This window comes from Paramisgurnus dabryanus, chromosome 1 (assembly GCF_030506205.2).
Source record: "Paramisgurnus dabryanus chromosome 1, PD_genome_1.1, whole genome shotgun sequence".
NCBI lineage: Eukaryota > Metazoa > Chordata > Actinopteri > Cypriniformes > Cobitidae > Paramisgurnus > Paramisgurnus dabryanus.
The window spans coordinates 33,211,319-33,236,660 of record NC_133337.1 but is presented as its reverse complement, the minus strand read 5'-3'; the positions used below and the strand labels follow the sequence as shown (position 1 = coordinate 33,236,660).

Sequence of the window (25,342 nt, the reverse complement as noted above, 5' to 3'; positions counted from 1 at the left end):
AGTCGCACAGGTATATTTGTATCAATAGCCAACAATACATGGGTCAAAAATATATTTTTATGCCAAAAGTCAGGATATTAAAGGGACACTCCTTTAGGCTCCCCTAAAGTTAAACACTTGATTTTTACCGTTTTGGAATCCATTCAGCCGATCGCTGGGTCTGGCGCTACCACTTTTAGCATTGCTTAGCACAATGAGCAATAGCAGGCAGCTGCAGGATCTCTTAAACCTAAATTAAATTTAATCCTAATTTCTCATTCTAATCGAATGACTTGTCGAACGTCGAATGTCTCCTCAAAAAAGCTCAAGATGTGTTTCGTGCCAAGAGAGGTGACACTAAATACTGACTGATGCCTGAAGAAGACATTTACTTCTGAAAATTGTTTTGTTTTTAATTTTGTGTACATATTTCCTGTACTTTCTGTTTGTATCTTAAAAAAGAGAAGAAAGTAAATAAATATGGATGGACATTAAAACTTTGCTAAAACAACAAAGCTGGTGATGGTGGCCTAGACTTTTGCACAGTACTGTATATATCACTTTGTTTCTTCAGTTAATTAATTTAATTAAAATGACATTATCAACCTGTCGGCCTGAACCACACCATGGATATAAGATGTATCGATTGGTTAAAAAAAACGCATGAATTAATTTCTCTCACAAATATATTGTTTCATATAAAAAGACATACAGCACAGTATTAACGCACTGAAGTCATTTGGATTAGTTTAATGATGGATGAATGTAATTTTTTTAGCTTTGTCATGCTGGCCTCCACGTAATAAACAGTCATAAACATCCGGGATGGCATGAGGAGGAGTAAGCAATGAGAGAAATTTCATATTAGAGTAATAAGCTTGTTTAATTGGTTTAGTTATATTAGTAACAAACAGCCATCAACAAGCGAGCAAGTGGTTTGGTATCAGATGCTCTGATTGAACTTGATTACTCCTATATCTGATTTAACTCAATTGTGACTCACAGAAAATCCAAATTAAATGTCAAAACTCCTAATCATAAAAAAGAAGCTCTTGTGTCTTAACCCTTTCCCCACCAGCGTTTAAAAAAAAGTTACCAGCCAGTGCCAGCATTTTTCATGATTTTCACAAAAGTTTAATGCCTTCCATGAATTAATGATATTTTTAAATGTATAAACATCCAATAAATCAAATGAAAGCACAGACCCTATGGTTTTAAACAAACAACAACAAAATATTTTTTTATCCTACCTTCATTAGTTCTCTTTTTATCACCTCTCAAATATGGGTAGGGTTCTTCAAAGACATAAATTTGGGGCAAAAAGCTGAGATAATTTCATTTTTGTGAAAGACTTTTGATAAAGATCAGATTTAGAGCGATCCTCAAACATACACGGACACACAGCTGTTTACACTTGGGCGATACTTTCAGGTTTTATAAGTTGCGGAAGAGTACTGACAGTAGTGTGGAAAGCCGGAAATTCTCGTCATTGGCATGGAAGCGTTTTCTCTTAATTGACGGGTTAACTGTTTAACAGAGAGAGTTAAATGTGTTTTAAGATTTTCAAGTGTCAGACCTTTGGGGCATTGTCTCTGACGATAGAGGAACTGAAGACAGACTCTACGAGAAACTCCAATGCCAGACCAGTGCGGCTGTTTCCTCCTTCATACGGCACATCCTCCACCGCCCTGAGCACTTCCTCCAGAGTCGAGTAATCTGTCAGAGCTATACGCATCCTGCACAGAGACACACATGACTGCTCAGAACCATATGGAGTATTTATATATAACTATTTAAAAGATACAATTGGGCCATGCACAGTGCCTGTATACACTCGCAATGTTTCATTCCTCTTTAAAGGATTAGTCCATTTTCTTAAAAGAAAAATCCAGATAATTTACTCACCACCATGTCATCCAAAATGTTGATGTCTTTCTTTGTTCAGTCGAGAAGAAATTATGTTTTTTGAGGAAAACATTGCAGGATTTTTCTAATTTTAATGGACTTTAATAGAGCCCAACATTTAATACTTAACTCAACAATTAACGTTTTTTTTCAACGGAGTTTCAAAGGACTATAAACGATCCCATACATAAGGGTCTTATCTAGCAAAACGATTGTCATTTTTGACAGTAAAAATAACAAATATACACTTTTAAACCACAACTTCTCGTCATGTAGATCCGGTCGTGATGCGCCAGCTGACCCCACGCAATACGTCATGACGTCAAGAGGTCACAGAGGATGACCGCGAAACTCCGCCCCAGTGTTTACAAGTGTCTTGAAAGAGGACCGTTCCGACGTTGTTGTATGTCAACTGATACTAATTAATGTCTTTGTGTCAGTTTATTGTTTACAATGGTCCGCAAATGTGCGTTTTATATATGTAACACGTGACCTCCCTACGTCACTAAGCATTTACGTTAGGTCGCGCTGGACCGGACCTACACGAAAAGTTTTTTTTATTTATCTTATTTTTATTTTTCTTGTCAAAATTGACAATCGTATTGCTAGATAAGACCCTTATGCCTCGTTTGGGATCGTTTATAGACCTTTAAAACTCCGTTGAAAAAAAACGTTAAGTGTTGAGTTAAGTGTTAAATGTTGGGCTCTATTAAAGTCCATTAAAATGAGACAAATTCTGCAATGTTTTCCTCAAAAAACATAATTTCTTCTGGACTGAACAAAGAAAGACATCAACATTTTGGATGACATGGTGGTGAGTAAATTATCTGGATTTTTCTTTTAAGAAAATGGAATATTCCTTTAATAATTATTCACTTCTAAACAATATTGCACCCCCGCTGTGCATTATGTATACTGTACTGTCGTGCTTACACTTTACCTGGGTAAGTCTGAGTAAACAGTCACTCCAAAGCGAACACCCTCGAGTCCCACCACACTTTCCCGGAAAGCTCTGATGATGTCTGCTATAAACTCTTTGATTTGCTGGAAGCTGGATGGACCCACTGACCACGAGTCATCTATCAGGAAAACAATATCTGCAGGCACGGCTGTGCGACATTCTGTAAAAAAACAAGTGAGATTTTGCTTGATGCTCTTTACTGGCTGTGTTTTAAAGTTGTTAAAGGGATAGTTCACCCAAAAATGAAAATTATGTCATCATTTACTCCCAAATCTGTATGAGTTTCTTTATTCTGCTGAACACAAATTAATATATTTTGAGCAATGTGTGTAACCAAAGCGTTTTCTTTCATTCTTTCGTTCTTTCTTTCTTTATTCTTTACGGCATTCCAGCATCTCCGGCTATACTCATGGCGAGAACCGGTTAATCCATAAACAAGTTAATCCATACACAGGTTGGGGGGGGTGAGAATTCGGCATCTCCAATTTGCCTAACTTGCATGTTTTTGGCACAACCTGATCTCAAGAAAATCCATGTTATAGTCACGGAAAATTTGATCACTTTATCCGTGTCCATGTCACGGAATTCAGCTTTATCCATGAAGGGATCACAGATGTCTTTTCAGTGTCATTTTATGTATTGTTTTCTTGTTTATTCCTATTTTCTTACCATTGTCGCTTGGGGTTAGAATCACTTTATGTACATTTAGACGTCCAAACCCCAACTCTAACTCCAGGCGAGAATAGTTTTAAAAGCAGAAGAAAAACATGTAGAAAACAATAAACATAAAAGTACATCCTAATCCAAATCTAACCCCAACCCCAAGAGACAATTATTTGAAAATAGGAAAAAACAACGAGAAAACAATACAGAAAATCCGTGGGAGTGAGGCGGAAGAGACATCCGTGCTCCCGTTATGGAAAAAAGCTGAATTCCATGACATGGAAACTGATTATCAAATCTTTCATGACTAGAACACGGATTTCTGTGAGATCATGTTGCAACGGCCTGTGGGAGGAAACCGGAGTACCCGAAGTAACCAAACCGTTTTAAAGCACCATTGACTTCCATTGTATTTTTCTTTCCTACTATAAAAGTCAATGGTGCTTCTGTTTCATGCTTGATTACAAATATCTCCCTTTGTGTTCAGCAAAACACAGACATTTGGGTGTGCGTAAATGATGACATAATTTTCATTTTTGGAGGAACTATCCCTTTAATATTTAAACTGCAAACTACTGGTCACAGTTTGGCAAAGTTGATGAATTATAAATGTAATAAAATTGAAATAACCTACATTTTTTCTTCCCTCTTTTAGTGATATGTTGAAAAGAAATGTGTAAAAAGTGCAGACAATGTTTTCTCTTTAATGATTTAATGTACACTCTTGTCTGGATAATAAAAATTATTATAAATGAAATACATTGAAATGGTCCATTTCACACAGAATGCTCAAGTTGAATTTACTGGTTTGTTCCATCACGGACTGTAAAATAAAAGTTTGTAACTGCAGTTTAAATTCAATATTAATTGAGGAATACCTAATGGTGCATGAAACTGAATGTTGATGGGCTCAAAGTTTACATCCAACCACAAACTGTGATGTTGATTTATGTGACAGTCGCCATTAGATGTCAGTGTAGACTCAGAGAAAAACAGATTGTTTGTGAATAAAATTATGCACCTGCACTTTAGAAACCACATCAAATAAAAACAGCAACAAAAGGCACAGAAAACCGGATAGCCGCTGCTTGTGTTATGGTTTATTCTGACCAATAACAACAAGACTGACTAAATATCGCTGTGAAACTCATAACTGCTGGCACTAAGTGGACTGCAGATGTCCTATGAATCAGACGAGCCATTTCAGACAACCGGACACTAATGCCAAGTACAAGATTAGACAGTAGCAGACACTGTACGGCCACATCTGGAGAAAATGGTTTTACGCACCCACACCTGAAATGCAACCAAACCGAAGCAGACAAGTACATCCTTTTCAACGCCTCCGGCTCTCGTGCAGAAAAAAAATCGTTGGCACTACATCAGAAATGCACATTAGTAATTTACAGACTGAAGAAAAGAAATCGCATTTTCTTTCTCCCCCAGCAACGTGATAATAAACTCCAAAAGCAAAGACTTTCCAAACAAAAGTATATGCATTAAACACCAGGATGTTATTGATGATCTGACAGAAATCACATGAAAAAAATTCCTTCTCATTTAAAAGTTGCTTTAGCTGGGAAAATCTTTGCCACCCACATATAAAGGAAACAAATACACCAGGCTTCGGTGATTTATCACAGATACACAGCATACAGTGCACCGGGAGGGAGAGAAATGCTTTCATGGAATATGGAAGTTCAAAAGTGATTTTTCAGCCTGCAAACTTTTTTTACGGTCTAGTGAGGATATTTTCGGCAGGCGATGCTGATGGTCCAGAGGCATTCAGCCAATGCTGGAGAAAAACAGATAGACTGGGAAAAGAAGAGAAATTTGGCAGCTGTCTACTTTTAGTCGGAGCATCTTAACTCAGGGGTGAAGACTGCATTCATGTACAAACTTTAACCTTCTGGGTTCAGTGGTGTGGGTGTGGGGTTAAAACACCTGAAAGGTATTTGATACAGGATCTTCAGGATGAATGCCATTTAAAATCTGCTGCATTTAAGCCTTAGTTTTGCATACAGTTGTTAGTTACTTGAGCAATGAATGACATCATACTGTAAACCGTATGCTTTGTTAGGACTTGAATAGTCATCACAGAGACTAGTAATGCAGAAATGACACACTGTACCTTTAATCTTGCTATTAAGTTTATTCATTCATTCTTGAAAATCTCAGTCCACCTCAAATACTATCAGTCCTTAATAGTAGGGGAGAGCAGGGGCGAAACCATTTTTCAGAAAAACATAATTTTAAAAGATAATCTTATAGACAGAGATATATTTTGCTGTGGTCAATAACTCACAAGTGTTGTCTATCAATACCAGTTGGAATTTGGAACAAATGTAAAACGACTTCAGTATAATTTCACTTTAAACATAGTGAATTGTTACTTTAGACCCTGTCAGCTAGGACGAAAATAACACAAAAGTAACACAACAAAGCAAGAAAGATTTTTGTGTTACACTTGTTTTATTAAATATATATGACTAGACCTCGTTAACTCCAAACTTATTTTGTCATTTATCTTTGTAAAAAATAATGAAATTACATTTTATTTTAAATTTCAGTTTTATCAAATGTTTCAAAAGCAACCAACAGTACAAACTTAAATGGTTGAGAATAAAACAGTTTTCAACAGTTTAAACACTATGAAAATGAAATAAAATCAAATAAGCTATACATTTTTTACATATACAACATTATTAGCAGCGGGACAAAAGTAAAAAATGGAATTTACTTATCATGGTTGAAAACACTGGATCTACACGCGGAAAACGGTGAGAAAATAACGCGATAACACGATTTTGTCAGCTCTGTCAAGGGTTTGTGTTTTAAATAGTGATGGGAGAAACGAAGCTTTTCGAAGCTTCGAATCAATTGAGCCATTGCTTCGAAAATTGATTCAGTTTTTCGAAGCGTTCGAAACAACACACACCCTGGCGACACCTGCTGGTCAAAATTTGTTTAAAAGCAGCAAGATCTGTCCAAACATTTATACTTTTTACAAAATAATAGCAAGATTGTTCTAAAAATATGATTTTAAGAAAAAAAATATTTTATTTAATTAAGACATCATTAAAAGTGTATTCTGTGTTTTTAGTTTTATTTATGGGTAACAAATCATTAAAACTAACTCCCTTTTTAATCATACACATTTTTGTCATTAAATCTGTACCAAGAAAAAATGGTAGTGTTTTTCGTCAGAAGGATGAATGTTTTATGAATTTGCATGATAAACTGACCCGAGTTCAGCTAACCATATTAGTCACTGGTCACTTGTGATTAACTCCCCCTAGTGGTGAATCGTCGGATTTTTTTTTTTAATCGGCGGATTTTTCCAAAACGTTTTCGAAACAGTTATGACGTAATGAAGCCTCGTTTGTTAACATCACGTGACTTTGACCAGTTTGAAACACGCTCCGAAAAAATGATTCGAAAAAAAAAGATTCATAAATGTTTCGATTCGAAGCCTCATGAAGCAGTGTTTCGAAATCGACCATCACTAGTGTTAAAGGGACAGTAAGTAGGATTTTAAGTGTTTTATTAATCAAAATCAATGTCTTTATTCATAAATATGAATAAAGACATAAATATATTTTGCAAACTTTATTAAGACATAGCCCATGACAATGACTATAAAATGTTAACACAAAAGAGGATCAACAAATATTAATATCAGATAAAATTGTAGTCAGTGTGTGCTTTATTACCTGTGACCCAGACAGCAGACGACTCCACGCCAAATCTGCACCGAAGTCAGCAGATCTGATGTGGTTTCGATTCAGGGCCCGGAGTTGTCTGCTGTCTGGGCAGCTTTTTGTTTTTCTATCATTGTATATTCGAAGAAAACAGTATACACTGTGTCTGCCTTTTTGCCAAAGTATTTTGTCCAATAAATAATTTAAGAGTTTAGCATTTTATCCATTTTGTACCATACACTTCATATTATAATGTTTTAATCTAACCTGAAGGGAGAAACTAAAAGCAATAATTGTACAAATCCCCCCGACATTACTCTTGGCCACAACCAAGGGGCAACCTTCCGATCTTTCTGATAAAGCCAATACGGAAGTGACTTAAACTGCATTTAATCGACTGGCTCCAAGAGGGAGTCAATTCCCATAGACCTCCATGTTAAAGAAACACGCCAACTTTTTGGGACTTTCGTTTATTCACCGTATCCCCCAGAGTTAGATAAGTCCATACATACCTTTCTCATCTCCATGCATACCATAACTCTGTCTGACACACCCTAGCCTAGCTTAGCACAAAGACTGTTAGTAAATGGCTCCAGCTAGCATACTGCTCCCAATAAGTGACAAAATAACACCAACATTTTCCTATTTATATGTTGTGGTTTGTATAGTCACAACATGTACAAATAACAAGGTCATATGAGACACAGCCATCTTTTAATCGTATACTGGAAACTATATTCTCAGCAAGCGAAGCACTGCTACTTGGGCATTCTGAGAATATAGTGTGATATATGTTAGCTGGAGCCATTTACTTCCAGTCTTTGTGCTAAGCAAGGCTAGCGTTGGGTGCGTCAGACAGAGTTACAGGATGCACAGAGATGAATAGGGTATTTATGCACTTATCTAAGCCCCCCAGTGAATAAGCTAAAATCCCAAAAAGTCGGCGTGTTCCTTTAAAATACCCAACTTTACAACAAGAAAATATATGTTTACAGCCTATGGGTCACCTATGGGTGACGTCACGGACACTACATCCATATTTTTTTACAGTTTATTGCCACAATCCTACTTGAGTAGTATAAATAGGCCAATGGGACACAGTAACTCTCTCAAATTCATCAGCACTGACAGCGATACCTACAACACGGAACAATGGCACAAAACAACACCTACATGTCAGAACAAACTCGTTATTCCACCTACAGTACAGATCACCTGTCTCTTCAGTTTAACCCGACAGCATCTCACCGCACCTATATTATCATTTCAGCATCTGGGATAAACAGTGGCGTATCTCTAGTTTACTTTCGACAGTAAATGCAACTCAATCACAGATCGTGCATACAGTATGTGCGCAGTGAGGATTACACTAAAATCATCTTTCGCAAGATTAAAATAATCGGCCTGTAAAGATGATGCAGCTTAACATGATACACTACTAAAGTATGTTTACTACATGCTGTATACGATATAGATAGTCGATATGAACCGGTATACGATATAGATGGCATGCTAAATATTGTGCTATTTGATATGCTATGCAATATTTCTTTTTCTAAGATCGATTTAAATTGAAACTAGACAATTTGTTAAAATGTTAATACAAAGTATCTCAACAACTCTCGAAAGAAAACAGACATGTTTTGCTTTTGCTTAAAACAAATCAGACATTTTAACAATGTAAACAAACATTAATAAAATAAATATCACCATTATCATGCACAGTTGCACATGCATCCCAACTAACATCCATGTGCCAGATACTATATTATCCGCATCGATAATAAAAAAAAACTTTTACTTTTTGAAGTATTAAAACTACATTGTCATTTATTGTGATATTTCAGCATTTTGCATGGCCTTTATTCAGAGCTGACTCATAAAGCCACCTGGAATAAGGTTATTAAAGGAAAATGTGCATGATTTTAAAGCAGACCACTTGTAACCTATTGGAGGGGCGTTACCATGATAACAGATTGTGGAGAATAACAGACTGCTTGTATACATTAGGTTGATGACTGATGTCACGTTCACACTTTTACACTTAACTTGTTGTTGATGGACGCAAATAGACAAGACACTGCAGAAAATACAAGGTCGTGACCTCAGCGAGCAAATTCTTTCCATTTCACAGTCGAGTGTCTGTCACAGCAAACAGCCATTTTGAAGAGGTGTAGAAAATGACTGTGTTTCAGGGCATTAGTGACTGAGTCAGTAATTGGTCCTGACAGACTCTTTTAAAACCATCCTGCGTGAATTCAATATGTTTCACATTCTCGCTCTTCTACTTACATGCGCGCACACACACACAGAAACAAACACACACACACAGAAACAAACACACACACACAGAAACAAACACACACACACACACACAGATTTCTAGCAGACGGTAGTAGAGAAGGAAATCACAGAGGTATACAGTGATTTAAAGCTCACGCCAGAGGTATAAAGCTGCAGGAGGTGTGCAGATGCCCCACAGAAGAGCCTGCTGACTCAGGGAGCCGTGTGTTTGTGCTGTATAGCCGACTCAGATGTGCAGACAGACAGATGCACTGACACACATGGATGTGATTTAAGATCCCTGCATCCCTGCAAAAGTACTTCCTACGGTATATGCACCAAAGGATATTTTGCATTTTGGTGGCTGTTCCTTGCAGAACAAATAAGAAAGAATGAACTAGGAGTGATTCTATTGAGGGCTCACTACACTGTTAGAAAAAATGGTCAAACTGGGGCAATATCTTTTCAAAATGATGTACACATCTGGTATACATTTAAGGTACTTACATAAACTAATATAAATGAGGTACAAAGCTGTACTTTTTACCTTTCCTCCATTTTGTTTCTGAAAGTGTACCCAGGCATGACAAGATTTAAGAGAGGGTAAAATGTTTACATTTGTCTAACCTAACTTACCCTCTAAATACAATATTTGAGGAATGCCATATGGCCCAAGGTATTAAACCAAAGGAGCCAATAGAGCAAAGAGGCAAACCTCTTAAAAAATGTCAGTCAGCAATATGATAAAATGAAAAAAAAAAAAAAAACGGTTTGACCCTTTCATTGTCTGCATGATCATCATACAGCAATTGCCCATTGGCTTAAACATATATGTATCAAATTTTTACAATAAAATCTAAAACTGGAGGAATTTATGTAGTTCAATAATTATAAAATCACCCTTTATCTTCAGAGTTGTCTTTTTGTATTGATATATGTTGGCTCAATGTTGAAATAAAAACATAATATTCAAAATTTAAAAAAATGAAACTTTTGTTAAAATTTTTCTTCTAAAAGACCCCCAAACAATAAAACCAATATATTTCATATTTTCTCTGGGGTTTTAAAAAATTGGTTACACTTTACAATAAGGCTGTATTTGTTAACATTATTTATAAACATTTAACCTAAAGGCTTGGTTTGTTCCTTTTTGACCCAACTCTGTGTTGAAAATAACCCAGTTGCTACCTTAAAGTATTCAAGATCCCTGAAATGATGCTTGATATCTAAGCTGTGGCATTGTGAGGCCGATCATGAACTAACAGTGAACAATACTTCTACAGCATTTATTAATCTTAGTTCATGATATATTTTAAAGGAAAACACCAACGTTTTTAAATATTTTACTATGTTCTTACCTCAACTTAGACAAATTAATACATACCTATCTTTTTTCAATATGTGCACTTTTAATGTGAATGTGTTAGCATTTATCCTAGCCCCATTCATTCCTATAGCTCCAAAAAGGGATGAATTTAGAAGCCACCAAACACTTCTATGTTTTTTCTATTTAAAGACTGTTACATGAGTAAGTATGGTGCCACAAAATAAAACTTTTGTTTGGAGCCATAGGAATGAATGGGGCTAGGCTAAATGCCAACACATTCAAGAAACACTGTACAAAAATTTAAAGTGCACGCATTGAAAAAGATTGGTATTAATTCAATTAAGTTGAGGTAAGAACATAGTAAAATATTGAAAAGTGGTGGTGTTTTCCTTTAACATTTAGTAATACCTTTATTAAATCAAAAGTAATAACGGCACATTCACACGGGGCGTAAGCATTGAGGCTTCCCATTCACTTTTAATGGGTGATGTCAAGCGTTGGCGAACTGAATTGTGGATCCGTCTGCACCGCGTCAGTGCCGTTGCTCGCGGCAGAACTTGAACATTTCTCAACTTTTCAAGCGGCAACGCGTGCGTCAGCCAATCATATCGCCTTATGCAAATAACCTAGGCAGAGCCAGCCAATTACGTTTATGGAAGACCGGAGCTTGTGTTGCGGCCACAGTGATTGGCTGTTGGCCACACTTCAGACAAGCCTTCCATTAAGCGTTAACGCTTACGCCCCGTGTGAATGTTCCGTAACTGTTAACCTAATGCACCATGAACTAAAATGAATACAGGTAACTGTTGTGGTATTAACAAAGATTAATAAATGCTGAAAAACGATATTGTTCATTGTTAGTTCAATGCATTTACTTATGTTAACAAATACAACAACATTGTATAGTGTTACCAAAAAAATCTTTACTCTAACAAACCGTGGTCGGATTTGTCAAGATAAGTGTGAGAAATAATCAATATAATATACATTTCTACAACACCCAATTATCTGGGCTATGCTATTAACATTTATTTTATAGCTTAGTGCACTAACTGCACGTCAATAGTTGTCGCATTTGTGTCTATTTTACATAAATGATGGAATTTTAAGTAAAACACAAATCTAAGACTAAGATAATGTTTAACTGAAAACTCATTTAAGCAACATGAGCTTCCAAAGAGCAACGTTTAATGGGCTATAAAAGTTTTTAGGAGATTAGGAGACAAACCTGCAACATCCACAACAGCACCATGTACCCATCACAATGCCACAGTTTAGATATCAAGCATAATTTTAGGGTCATTGAATACTGTAAGGTATTTTCAACACAGTGTTGGGTCAAAAAGAAACAAACCAAGCCGTTGGGTCATATTAACCCAGAATCATTTTATATTTTACCAAGCAATGGGTTAAAACAACCCAGGATTTTTTTATGTAACGCATATACAAGCATTTTATGAGTGTATAATCCAAACACGATCCTTTGCATTTGATACAGAAATTTTTGGCAATAGTAAACTATTACAATCCTGTATCCTGGATTTTGAAGAGCAAGGTTATCAAGAGCTCTCATGACACTGAAGAGACCCATTGGCGTGTAGATAGCATTAGTCAGAAGACTACCTTCAGCTTCTGCAGAGACGCTTTGATGAGAGAAACACAGGAACAAGAGGAAGATCCACATGCTGCACAATCCCATCTCTCTCTTTCTGTTATCTCTCTCCTGGCAGATCCTCTACCCTGGACCGATGTCCTGAGACGGGCTTGTTCTCTGCTTTCTTTAGCAGCAATACTGTCTCCCTTTTATCTGCGAAGAGAGAGATAGGCATCGTCATACATATGCATACACACACCTTCAAAATAATCATTTTGATCTGTTCTGTTAGCGGAGTCAATGTAATCGCTCAAATCTTTGTTGAAAATCGCCTGTATAATCCGACACATTTATGCTGTCAGATATGGTTGCGCAGGCCTAGTTAAGAAATGAAGAGAAGTCTGATGGAGACAGAAAGGAGTCAAATGAATCAGGAGGTTAAGAGACTGCGGTACGGCACAACGATTAGAGCGGGATTACATTTTCTTGTTTTTGATGATAAGATTCAGCTGTTCTATGAAAATAAAAGACTGTGCAGTTAAAGTTTACATACAAGATGATGAGAATCACATTTGAACTTCATTCAAGTTCTTTCAAGGAATAATCATAGCATGTTTTTTTTTTTTTGAAAAGCGTTTTACATACTAATTCAAATTTGATCCAAATAAACGTAATCATACACAGAATATCTCATTTTTCTCCGGAAAGATCAGATGATAGATGTTGGATCAATAATGGATTTGCATTGCAGTCCTCTATCTGTCATTCAAATTCAGTATCCGGTGGGGGAGTGGCCAACTGAATACAAATGTAACCTTATGAATTGAAAGAGAGGCAATTCTTAACATCTTTAAGAATCCTTGATATCAGCATGAGGCTGAATTACATGAAAACTCTCATCAAAAGACTGCAATGATGCATTTAAACTCAGTTTACATTTTTGGAGGGCTGAGCTCAGATCTTTTGGGATTACGTAGCAACATAAATGTGTTTTGGTTTTATCGATGCACTTACTGTATGCAGTTTGAAGCTTCCTTATCTTAAACCATGTTTGGTTCTCTTCATAGACTATAACAGCCTTGATTTGCCCCAACTTATACTTTATTATCATTGCACTACATCCCAAAGATATTAGTATTAAACATGGGCGTCATCAGGCCATAAAGCCCCACCACCCAAATTTTGCTATGTTAGCTCCATAAACTACTGTAAACGGGTACGTGATCGCTTCAATCCCATTTAAATTTCATATTAAAACGGCAGCATGGCAGACTTTAGCTCTTCCCCATGACTTTCAGCGCATTTAACCCATCTATACAGTGGAATACTGCATACATTTGAGTGTCCAAATTTAATGCGATTTTTCACTCCCTCCAATAATTAATTTCACAGTTAATCGATGTGTTTATTTCGACATGTGCCAGCGCAGCACATTATTAAAAACAAATATAAAAAGATATTAACGTACATTGCAAATTCGTGGGCTGGAAGAGGAAGAAATAGAAAAGTTTAAATTTGGCATTACATTATGTTTACATCTGTGACAGTAATGTATGTAGTCAATGCAATATAGGAATATTTATCTAATGTGGGGTAATATGACGTAATCGGCAATTATATTCATTCATGCACACTGTATTTAAACAATTATTTATTTTATTTATTTATTCTTTTTTATTATACCCTCATTGGGGGGATCAGTCCCCCCAAAATGAAAATTCTAGAATCGCTCCTGCTATAAAACATTATTATCATATTATTTGAAAATTATTTAATATATCTGGATGGAAAGACACAACCTCACAAATCAAAAGGTCAAAGGTTTCGGTTAAGTTAAGAACTTAAAGGACCATCGGTAGTCAAAGTTACACTCAAAATGATGTGACCACCTATTTACTACAACAATATTGGCGCTTTTCCATTGCATAGTACCCCACAGGCTTGGTTAGCTTTTCCAGTTTAGTAACACTTCATAGTGGGAGGGATTATAGGCATTTCGTTAGATTTGCGCTGCCTACTGCTGTGACATTATACAAGTAAGAGCGTCATTGTACATTCCCATACATTCCTTTACTTCTTAGTCCGCCACAAAATTAAAATTGACCACCACAAATAGATGTTTGCACATCGTGTTCACTACCTCTGTCTCAAATGACAGTTTCTGTACAAACACCCGTGGCGTCAGTCAACGCACTCCGCTGAGCCTCATTTAAGTTGCATTTAAACATATATGCGGAGTTGCGCATCGCGAATGTGCCGCCACAAACTGCAAGTATGGAAAAAAACTGTTATGGTGTTCCTGATTCTCAACCTGTGGATGTTTTTTATCGCCAAAAGAGAGTTTGGGAACTTACAGCAAAGCACAGATGACAGCAGGTTTACTTGAGACAGCGCAAGCTAGCATGAAGGTAAAGCAAATCTTTTACATTATAGCGATGCCGCTGTTAGGGGCTGGACACACCAAAACTTTTAAACGTGGCTGAAAACGCCTTGAGGACGCCGAATGCCAGCTGTTTTTCAGCTGAGTGCCAGCTTTCTTCAGCTGAGCGCTTTGGTAGCTGTGATCCTTCAGCTGCGAGCCGGTTGGTTGCTGTGGTAATGTCCTGCCCCTCCTCCACTGTGATTGGGCGGCCGTGTGAGAACTGACATTGACGAGCGAAGCTTTTCTCTCAAGGTTGAATCTCTTTCAACTCTCGACGCTCAGCGCAGAGCGCGGAAAAACCGCCGAGCGCCGGTTTTCAGCGCGGAAAAAACTCGCTAGATGCTGGCTTATTTGAAAAACGCAGAGCTTCCATTGGAAACAATTGAAAACATGCGCCGGCCGCGGGCGTAAAAGTTTTGGTGTACACAACCCCTTAGTGTCGATTCTCTAAGACCAATCAGTGTTCTACAGTGTATTCGCGTCACATTTTGGTATCAGCTCGAATCGCTTGGAACCCCGACCGAGGTGGTACTAAAAAAAGTATTGTGTACTACGTACTGCACCCAGTGGAAAATCTCACAAAAAAAAGCTGACCCAAACCAAACCTTGGGGTACTATGCAATGGAAAAGCGCCATATGTGACCCTGGACCATAAGTCAAAAGTAGCACGGGTATATTTGTAGCAATAGCCAAAAAAAGAGACAGAAAAAGGGCTATAAAAGATGTCACCGGGATGGTACCCTTAAAAAAAGTCCTAATATGTACAATTGAAGGGATAGTTCGGCCAAAAATGATATTAAACCCATGATTTACTCACCCCTAAGCTGTCCGAGTTGCATATGTCCATCGTTTTTCAGACAAACACATTTTCGGATATTTTAGAAAATGTTTTAGATCTTTCAGATGATTAAATGTAATGTTACAGGGTCCACCCATAGTCCACGACCTTTAAGTCCAAAAAAGTGCGTCCATCCTTCACAAATTATCCAAAACGGCTCCAGGATGATAAACAAAGGTCTTCTGAGGGTAATCCGCACGGTGTTGTTGTAGAAATATCCATATTTAAAACTTTATTAACGAAAATTAATACCTTCCGGTAGCGCCGCCATCTGAGACTCCTCTGTATTCAGGAGAGAGTATTAGCGTAGTGTACGCACTTTTCTTAGTGACGTATGACAAATTCGGACAGAGCAGCAGCAGAGTAGCCTCCATAGGCTGCGTAAGCTCTCATCCTGAATTCGGACGCGACTAAGATGGCGGCGCTACCGGAGGGTATTTATTTACGTTAATAAAGTTTTAAATATGGATATTTCTACAACAACACCGCGCTGATTACCCTCAGAAGACCTTTGTTTATCATCCTGGAGCCGTTTGGATTTAATTTGTGAAGGATGGACGCACTTTTTTTGGACTTGAAGGTCGTGGACTATGGGTGGTCCCTGTAACATTACATTTAATCAACTGAAAGATCTAAAACATTTTCTAAAATATCCGAAAATGTGTTTGTCTGAAAAACGATGGACATATGCAACTCGGACAGCTTGGGGGTGAGTAAATCATGGGTTTAATATCATTTTTGGCCGAACTATCCCTTTAAGGTACAGATATGTATAAATCACGTACCAACATATACCTCAGGGATCTTCCAAATATAGAAAGGGGCATAATATTTCAGTCACATGCTTGAGCAATCACAACCGACCAATCACAATGCACTGCATAGCAGGCCAATCAGAGCACCCCAAGCTTTTCAGAACGATGAGCTTTGTAAAAATCGATGCGTTTCAGAAAGGCGGGGCATAGAGGAGCTACAATAATTTATGGTATGTGGACAATAATATGTTTTTTGAACCTTAAACACATTGCAAATACACAATTTTTAGCAATGTGATTACTTTAAAGACAGGGTGCGTGATTTTTGAAAAACACTTTGGAAAAGGACACCAAAACACACTTGTAGCCAATCAGCAGTAAGGGGCGGGTCTACTAACCAACATCGTTTCCTGGGTTGCGTCTGTGTGGGACGGGTCTATCAAAAGAAGGTCCAGATTCTATTGGGGTGGGGGCGTGTTTGTTAAGGTGATTTCAAATGTCAACATTGGCTTTCAAAGATCATGCCTTTAAAGGCCACATATTATGCATATTTTTACAACATATAATATAAGTCTCTGGTGTGCCTAGAATGTGTCTGTGAAGATTTAGCTCAAAATATCTAACAGATCATTTGTTATAGTATGTCCAAAATGCCCCTATATGCAAAAAGCACTGTGTACCCAAATGAGGTATACCCTTACCGACAGAAAGTGAGCGCTTTTGGTTAAAAATAGATCTGATTCCTGTAAATACAGTCTGAGATAATAGTATCTTTAGCCATATTAGCGCTTATAAACAAATAAAAAAAGCTTTTGGGTAAAATGAACCAGTCAGTCAGTGGCCGTGGGCAGGCCTTTGCTTGTGTGACATCAAATTAACAAGAGAATCAAAACAGCATGTCCAATGAGAATTTTAAATTAAAAAGAAGGACAGGGTAGTTTTTTTATTGTAGGGTTGTACATTTCCAACACACATTTATTTCCAAACACCTTGTAAAAGTGGATTTTGCATAATATGTGCCCTAATACAAAATTCGAAGGTGGAAAGTCTCACAAAGACTGTCACTCCAGATACTGTTGTAACTAACAACGTACCATACGGACTCAATGATCTTGCACACAATTGCCGTGGCTTTGTCAGGCTACATCTGTGGGGAATATTACAACCAGCGAGTCTCTGTTCAGCCAACAGACAGGAGTGTCAGACGGCGCAGGCTTGCTAATACAATGCTTTACTGCACGACTGCCGCTTCTAATGCACAGGGAGCGAGTTTGACAGTCCACAAAATTAATGTGGCTGCAAGGGCTTGGTGACTCCAACTCCAACTTCTCCTGGGTGTACAGTACGTGCAACTCCCAAAAAATTTTTGCATGCTGTACCGCTAGAACTTTATGTCCTGGCAGGTGTCATCACAGGCCCTTTAAGCAGGTCAGACAACCTCGGCGTACTAAGCAAGCATGTTTTCCCATCACAGATGCAGTGGAAAGCTGCCAGATCTTTCACAAAGGATCTTAGGGGCTCTGTAATGCACGCGGCACATACCAGTCAAACTCTGTCCTGTTCGAGCACGCAAAAGTCGGCTTTACACCTGTAGAGACTTTGAATCGGTGCGTTTGGACTTCGGAGTGTGGCGGATCAGACGGGAAGGTGTCACGGCCGTGACTCAGTGTATATTCCTCTGATGTCCCTGCAATCTATTTAATGCATAGCGGCTTGCATAAGGCAAGTCATGCAGCAGAGAATGTAATCTCACGAGCGCAGGCTGACCCGCGAGTTGGATTGTGTGCTTTGAAGGATTATAAAGGCACAGAAGTTGGCCTCTTTTTTACGACTGTTTGTTAGCCATTTCTGCATTCCGAACCTTCACAGAAGATTATCTATGTAGCTTTAAATTGGATGTTCCCAAAAACATATTACTTAAAAGTGTCCAAAACAGTTTTTAAGTGCGCACGTTGGGACATCAAACCAGACAGCCTGGAAACCAATGTATGTGCGAAATAAAAGCGATAAATAGAAACCAATCTACAAGTTCAATAGAGCCAATTCATGTACTAACCAAGTATCCAAAACGTGCTTTAAAGATAGTGAGGGCAAGTCTGCACACAACATCTGTTGTAACACAGATGCCTAGACACACTCAATACAGCACGAAGCTGGAAATAACGTTGTTTACCAAAGCTTATCGGTCGTGAAAGGCAGGCTACCAGCGTACAGTAATGAAGTGACTTTATGCTCTACCTCTATAAGCGCTGATGCTCGACTTTGAAGGGCATCTAAAAGCATGCACGGGGAGGAAAATGCTATCCGACTAAAGACATCACCGACACACTCTCCACTCTCAAGGCTTTTTAGTTGCATTAGTGGGACAATTCAAAGCCGGTAAATGGAGTGGAACGGCATATACGGCGAACTGAACGGTCTCTTATTTTGTACCGCAATTACTTTATCACAGAATGCATTAACAAATAAACGAACTCAAAACCGTCATATTGGTTCTGGGCAGCCGTGTACTCGGATGTTTGAGTAAGTTGAACGAGAATGATGAGCATTCAGCACAATTTCAGTAGGAGACTGGCCCACATCCAGAGCGATCAACAGAGACAATAAAAGGAGAGAAACTTGGCAGTGTCCAAGATGGATATACAACCCTTTGTATTGTGAAGCGATGAGCTGCAAAATTAGAGTTGTGGAAGACACAAATTGTCATCAATTAGAGTTACATTAAAGTAGACCTTCACTCACCTCTGATACTGTACACGGTACCATGATCCTTTTCCCAAACTCTGAATCCACAGAATGCACAGAATGCTTGAATCGGCCTCAATCTGCTAATAATCCAATCTAAAAATTGGTTACGGGATGATGTAAGGCACAGTCCAAGGACAAGGGGTGTAGGAATCCAAGAGAGCCTCAGAGGAAAGTTTATGGAGGAGAAAGTGGGAGTGAGTGAATGAATGAAGTAAATACCTCTGAAGGGGAAAGTTTTAGGGGGTGTGGAAGAGCTACAACAAGTTGGCTTACAGTACAGTTTAGGCAATGAAAGACAGACAGGAGAGAGAGAGAGAGAGAGAGAGAGGGAGAGAGACAGAAAGAGAAAAATTGCAGGAATTATGTAAGTTAAGTGACAAAGCTGTAAAAAATGCAGCATGAAGTTTAAACAACTTGCAAGTCAATTCAAGTCAACATTTAAAGTGGATCAAAAACGTTCATGAAAGTTGTCCTAAGCAGTGGCGGCCGGTGACTTCTTTTTTGAGGGCGCATGTACCCCGCCCTGTTTGTGTTCGTCATTTTGAAATATGTGTTCAGTCCGTCAAGATAAATGTGCATCACGTGTCTTGTCAAAATAAGTGCCTTCTGCACACGCGTCTAAAGGATTTATGATAAAAGAGACGCTCTCGTTTGCCTGATACTTTGTTTCAAATATTTAGTAAGCATGAGTGTCTCTTTTATCATAAACGGTTTTGACATGTGTGCAGCAGGCACTTATTTTTACAATGCACATGGTTCACATGACGCAATAAACACAAATTTTGAAAACACGAGCAATACACATGACACTGCGAACACATATTTTGAATTCACGCCCCCTAGGAAGAAAAGTCACCAGTCGCCACTGGTCCTACACTAAAAAAAAGACTTTCAAGAAAAAAGTTTCTTAGTATTTTTGTCTTGTTTTTTGTAAATTAAGATGCTTTTTCTTGATGAGCAAAACGACCCAAGAAAATTAGTCTAGTTTTTAGACCAAAATTATAAAATTCTGTGCATAAAACAAGCCAAAAATCGCCAATGGGGTAATCTTGAAAATTTTTCTTAAACAACCATAAAAAAATAAAATCTAGATTTTTTTGCTTGTTTTTGCACAAAATCACTTTATTTGATATTTTTGGTCTAAAAACTAGACTTATTTACTTGGGTCATTTTGCTCATCAAGAAAAATCATCAAAATTTAAGAATTTTTTGATAATTTTACTGAAAACAAGACAAAAATACTGAAAAAATGTTTTCTTGAAAATAATTTTTTGCAGTGGACAAGAACGGGTATTGGTTTTAAGGGTATTTGGACAACTTTTAAGACTGTTAATCCACTTTCAGTAATTCAGCATTTTTTGTGTTTTTTACAAAAGTTTCACAAAATGCCTTCCAAGAAATGTTCTTGTAAAAATATATAAACATACAAATATCAATTGAAAGAACAGACCCTTTGCTTTCAAACAAACAATAAACAAACAAAACAAGAAAAAAAATGTTTCATATTTTTTTCTCTGCTTATAAACTCTTAAATATTTTTTTAGCAAATAATTGCATTTTTGTGAAGGAATTTTGTTAGAGATCAGATTCAGAACGATTATCAAAACATACTCAGAGTTTAAAATGAGTAAATAACGTTTTGGCTTCAGTTTTTTCATAATTTGGGTAATTGCAGTATTGCAGATTAACATAAAAAATCATCAGGAACACTTTTTTATGCAAATGTTTTCTCTTAATTGACGAGATAACTCTTCGGAAAGAGTTAAATGTTGACTAGTGTATTTTAAGTTTAAGTAACATAAAAATATATGTTGATTTGAATTCATCTTTTGCAGTGGTACCATTATAAAATGAAGCAAATTTTACTATTTGCGGGAGTACAGTAGATTACATAGTCAATGCAAAGACGTGAATAAATGTGAATAGATACAAACTTGTGTGGGAGATGCAAATTACATAAATTGCACTGCAAAACATGACTTTCTTACTTAGTATTTTTGTCTTGTTGTCAGTATAAATATCTAAAAAAAATTAAATCAAGATGCATTTTCTTGATGAGCAAAATTACCTAAAAAAATTAATCTAGGTTTTAGACCAAATATACAATTTAAGTGAATTTGTGCTTGAATCAAGCAAAAAAGCAACTTTTTTTGCTTGTTTTAAAGGGGATATTTCACAAGACTTTTTTAAAATGTCAAATAAATCTTTGTTGACATTTTTTGTCTAAAAACTAGACAGGTTTCTTAGGTCATTTTGCTCATCAAAAAAAAAAATGCATCTTGATTTCAAAATATTTGGATATTTTTACTGAAAACAAGACAAAAATACTAAGTAAAACTGAAAAAAAAAATTTGCAGTTTGGGCGCCGTGACTGACGCGAAAATCATGCACTATTCGACTCAAACACATCTTCCGCACAAGTTAAAAATATTCAACTTAAGCAGTAATCTAGAGAGAGGAATGCGATGCTTTGTGTTTGGTGTGTACCTCCCACTACAGTTTAAACACCCATGTGTCTCATAAATAAACCTGCCAAAGCTTAACCTGGTCAGGTGCATTCATGAGGAACAGCAGGGTAAAACATACAGCAGACCCGTTCAAAAGAAAGTCACATGACAGGTCTTCTTTGAGAGTCTTTCAGAGGAATGCAAAAGATTGAGTTTATTGGTTTTTGCCAGCTGTCATTCATGACACGCTATAACTTAGCAGGCTTGAAGAAACTGTTCTGACCCTCGAGGTCAAAGGTCAAGTATACGATCATCCTGCAGAGATGGGAAATATATAGGCATTAAAGCATGCAGCATCCATGTAAAAGAATGTATAGTCATGTATAGTGTTAAAAAGTTCAGTGGTGCCACTTTTTTACGACTTTAGCAAGCGATTCAAAACGTGTTTTAAGTTTAGTTTCTTTGTACTGCTTTCTTTGTCATGTAATAAAATATGTAAACATCCCTAAAATGAGATGTTTAAATGTGGGAAGCAAAATGACATGAGATATTCAATGTGTTTTTTTCTTAAGAAAAATCTACATTTAATGAGGTTTACGCTTTAACCGTGAAAACATATAAAACATGGAGTAAAAAAATACTTAATGCAAAGATATTTATATATCACTAAATTTGATTAAATTCCTCTGAAAAATGGATTTCTTTTTTGGATATGAAAGAAGGCTCACTGGAAAATGTGCCTTATTTACAAAACTCATTTGCAAATAACCGTTTTACCTTCAAGACCCCCAAAAAAGCTAGGCGGTAAACAGAATTTTCATTAAAGGGATATTTGCATTTTCTATTAAGCACAGACGTAAAAAGTAGAAATGTTTACGGTCAATACACAAACACTTGAGAATGCATTGGTCGACCAATCAGAATCAGGTACTATAGAGTACCTAATAATAATTGCAATACATCGATTCTACATCCAGCACATAGATGATCAATGCATAATATATGGAGCTATGGACCTTGATACAACATTTCAGAGTTTAGAAAAGAAATTTGGCACACAGTGTAATTCAATGTTCCTCCTGGAGCCCTATAGGGTGATGTCGGATTAAAGTCACTGAGGAGGAAAAGATTGCATGAATAGAAACACACAGAAAGAGAAAGTGATTTTCAGTGTCCTCTTGCTTGACCCACAGGTGTGCCGAGACTTGCTGCTGTGCACTGTAAGGTCAGGCTTTCATGTCCGTGACCTCTCAAGACACTGGGTCAGCTCTATCTACAGGGCGCAATAAATCCTTTTGTCTTTGGATGTCTGGAGGGACAATGAGAGATGCAAGACAATGAGAGGAAAAGAATCACAAATCTGATTTGTGTATACTGCCTTAAAGTAAATAGTTTAAGCTTGTTGGTTACATTGGATATTATCCATCAATCGTAGATGTGTTGGTCAATATTTAACCTTTTTTCATCTTTCACTGACCCACATGCTCTTATACAGATTTATTAAATCAAATAATCCTACAGTATACTGTACAAGGTCATTACAAAGCTCAACACGGTAGCTGTGGAAATTTAAGTCCCACCTTTCAGTTAAAATAGCCAATAATAATTACATATAGTTTGATTAGTGTACAGCATGTGATTTAAGCTTTATTCATTATTGTATTAAAATTGTATTGATCGTTTTAAATATGTTATTGAAATACAATACAAGACTTCAACAAACAATATTTTTCCAAACAAGTAAACAGGAGCTGCCTTATGCTTGGGTCAAAATTTAAAAAAAATGTTTTTTGTTGCCAAATATCATTAGTATATTAAGTAAACATCATGTTCATGAAGATTTGGACCAATTTAAAGGCGATTTTCTCAGTATTTTAATTTTTTGGAACCCTCAGATGATGCATTATCTCAATTTCACAAATGTGACCCTGATGACTGGTTTTGTAGTCCAGGGTCACATATGGAAAATAGATGAAATGTAACAAAGATGGTCAACAGGTGGATTATCTTGAACTTTACAGAAAATACTGTACAGTATGACAAAAACGGTGAGGCAAGATGAGAAATTCAAAAATCTTTTGAAAATACTTGTTTTAAAAGCATGCATCAGGTTAATTTTATGTAAATTTTATGCAATAAAAAAATTACATTTGCACCATTTTTATGAAAGTTAAGACTGAATGAACCTGAAAATGTCAAATGGTGTAACCGCCAATTTCGCCAAAGAATGAGAAATATTAAATATGTTATCTACCTTGATGGCATGTAACTGTAAAAATGAATTAGTTATTTAGGGATACACCGATACCAGTATCAGTATCGGGCCCGATACCAAGCTCATGCACTCGTTCTCGAAAAAATGACCCCGATACCAAAGGCCGATACCTCACGTGATGTACTTTATGACACTTTATGACAAATTAGATTGTCTTGTCGTCTGTGATTTCTTTAGCACTTTGACAGCTTTGTGACAGGCAGGTAAAAATTACATTACGTCCTTGGTTTTGCCCTTTAGAGGTTACTGGACACTGTGAAATTTTGGCCTTGAAAATTTGTGATGATAAGCACATAAGAATGATTTGCTTTTTATAATATAAGTTAAAGTTGTTAAAAATAAATTGTTTGTTCTTAGAAAATTGCCACATGAAAAAAAAACATTACAACAAGCATCGGTATCCGTGAGTACCAGGGAAAAAATATCAGTACTCGTACTCTATCCTTAAAAAGTGGTACCGATGCATCCCTATAGTTATTTCTTAATGTACATTTTAATGCGTTTTTCTAATATTTGTTCTGACATATGCTGAAAACAGCTCTGTTTTTTAAATAATCTTTGACAAATAATAAAAAAAATGTATGTAAATATGTATTTTATTCCACTTTATTGTGAATGTATTTTTACTTTCATAAAAAAAAAATACTAGTTACACCAACTGACACAGACCGGTTACACCACATGACATTTTTGCAATTATCCCCCAAATAGTCTTTTAAAATGAAATAAAACCAGAAATTTTAGACTTGGTCCTCAAAAAAGAGAATGTATGCAAGTAATCTGCAAATTTATTTTTAAATTTTAACCCTTCTACTGTAAAAAAATCAGTAGAAATTACAATGTTATTGCACCTGGTTTGCCGGTAATTTACCGTAGATTTATATTTATGTTATTTACTGGCAAGAGTTTGTTCAAAGTTAAATAAATTTTAAATATTAACAAGTCTTTATCTTTACAGATTAAAACTATACAATAACAGCCTCATGCAAAGCATTCTGGGAAACAGAAATCATCATCAACCTTTTTCGGGTTTTTTGCTTCAGATTTTGTTTCCCAGAATGTTTTGCTTGATGCTGTTTTTTTAGTTTTACTCTGTAAAGACAAAAGACTTGTAAATGTTTAATGATCATTTAACTTTGAACAAAATGTTGCCAGTAAGAAACATACATTTAAATCTACGGTAAGTTACCGGCAACCCAGCTGCAATTTCTACGGAATTTTTTTACAGTGCATTTACCATACGGACACAAAATAATTAACGTCACTTCATTGACCCATATACTATATATAAAAAATTCAAAAAGGGTTTGCAAAACACAGGGCTAAGGACATTAAAGGGAAAAACGTAAGTGAAAAAAAACAAACAAATGGCTCATCAATTTAGGAACGGAGATGACGCCACTCTCTTCTTAAAGGGCTCTGCATTATATCACAGGGCTGTTGA

General features: G+C 36.7%; 1 protein-coding gene across 4 annotated transcripts in view; it reads right to left on the bottom strand.

Moving 5' to 3' along the window:
- col7a1l (collagen type VII alpha 1-like) overlaps window positions 1–19,488 on the bottom strand; it is a 96,365-nt gene extending 76,877 nt beyond the window's left edge. For 3 of the 4 annotated variants that reach the window (XM_073814666.1, XM_073814668.1, XM_073814667.1), the window contains exons 1-4: window positions 19,171–19,488; window positions 12,443–12,626; window positions 2,825–3,005; window positions 1,556–1,715 (exon numbers count right to left, since the gene is read on the bottom strand). In XM_073814666.1, the coding sequence (XP_073670767.1) occupies window positions 1,556–1,715; window positions 2,825–3,005; window positions 12,443–12,518 (417 nt within the window). In that variant the 5' untranslated portion in view covers window positions 12,519–12,626; window positions 19,171–19,488. The remainder of the gene's footprint in view (window positions 1–1,555; window positions 1,716–2,824; window positions 3,006–12,442; window positions 12,627–19,170) is intronic. The other variant, XM_065289680.2, reaches the window with a different exon arrangement.
- Window positions 19,489–25,342: the final 5,854 nt, after the last annotated feature.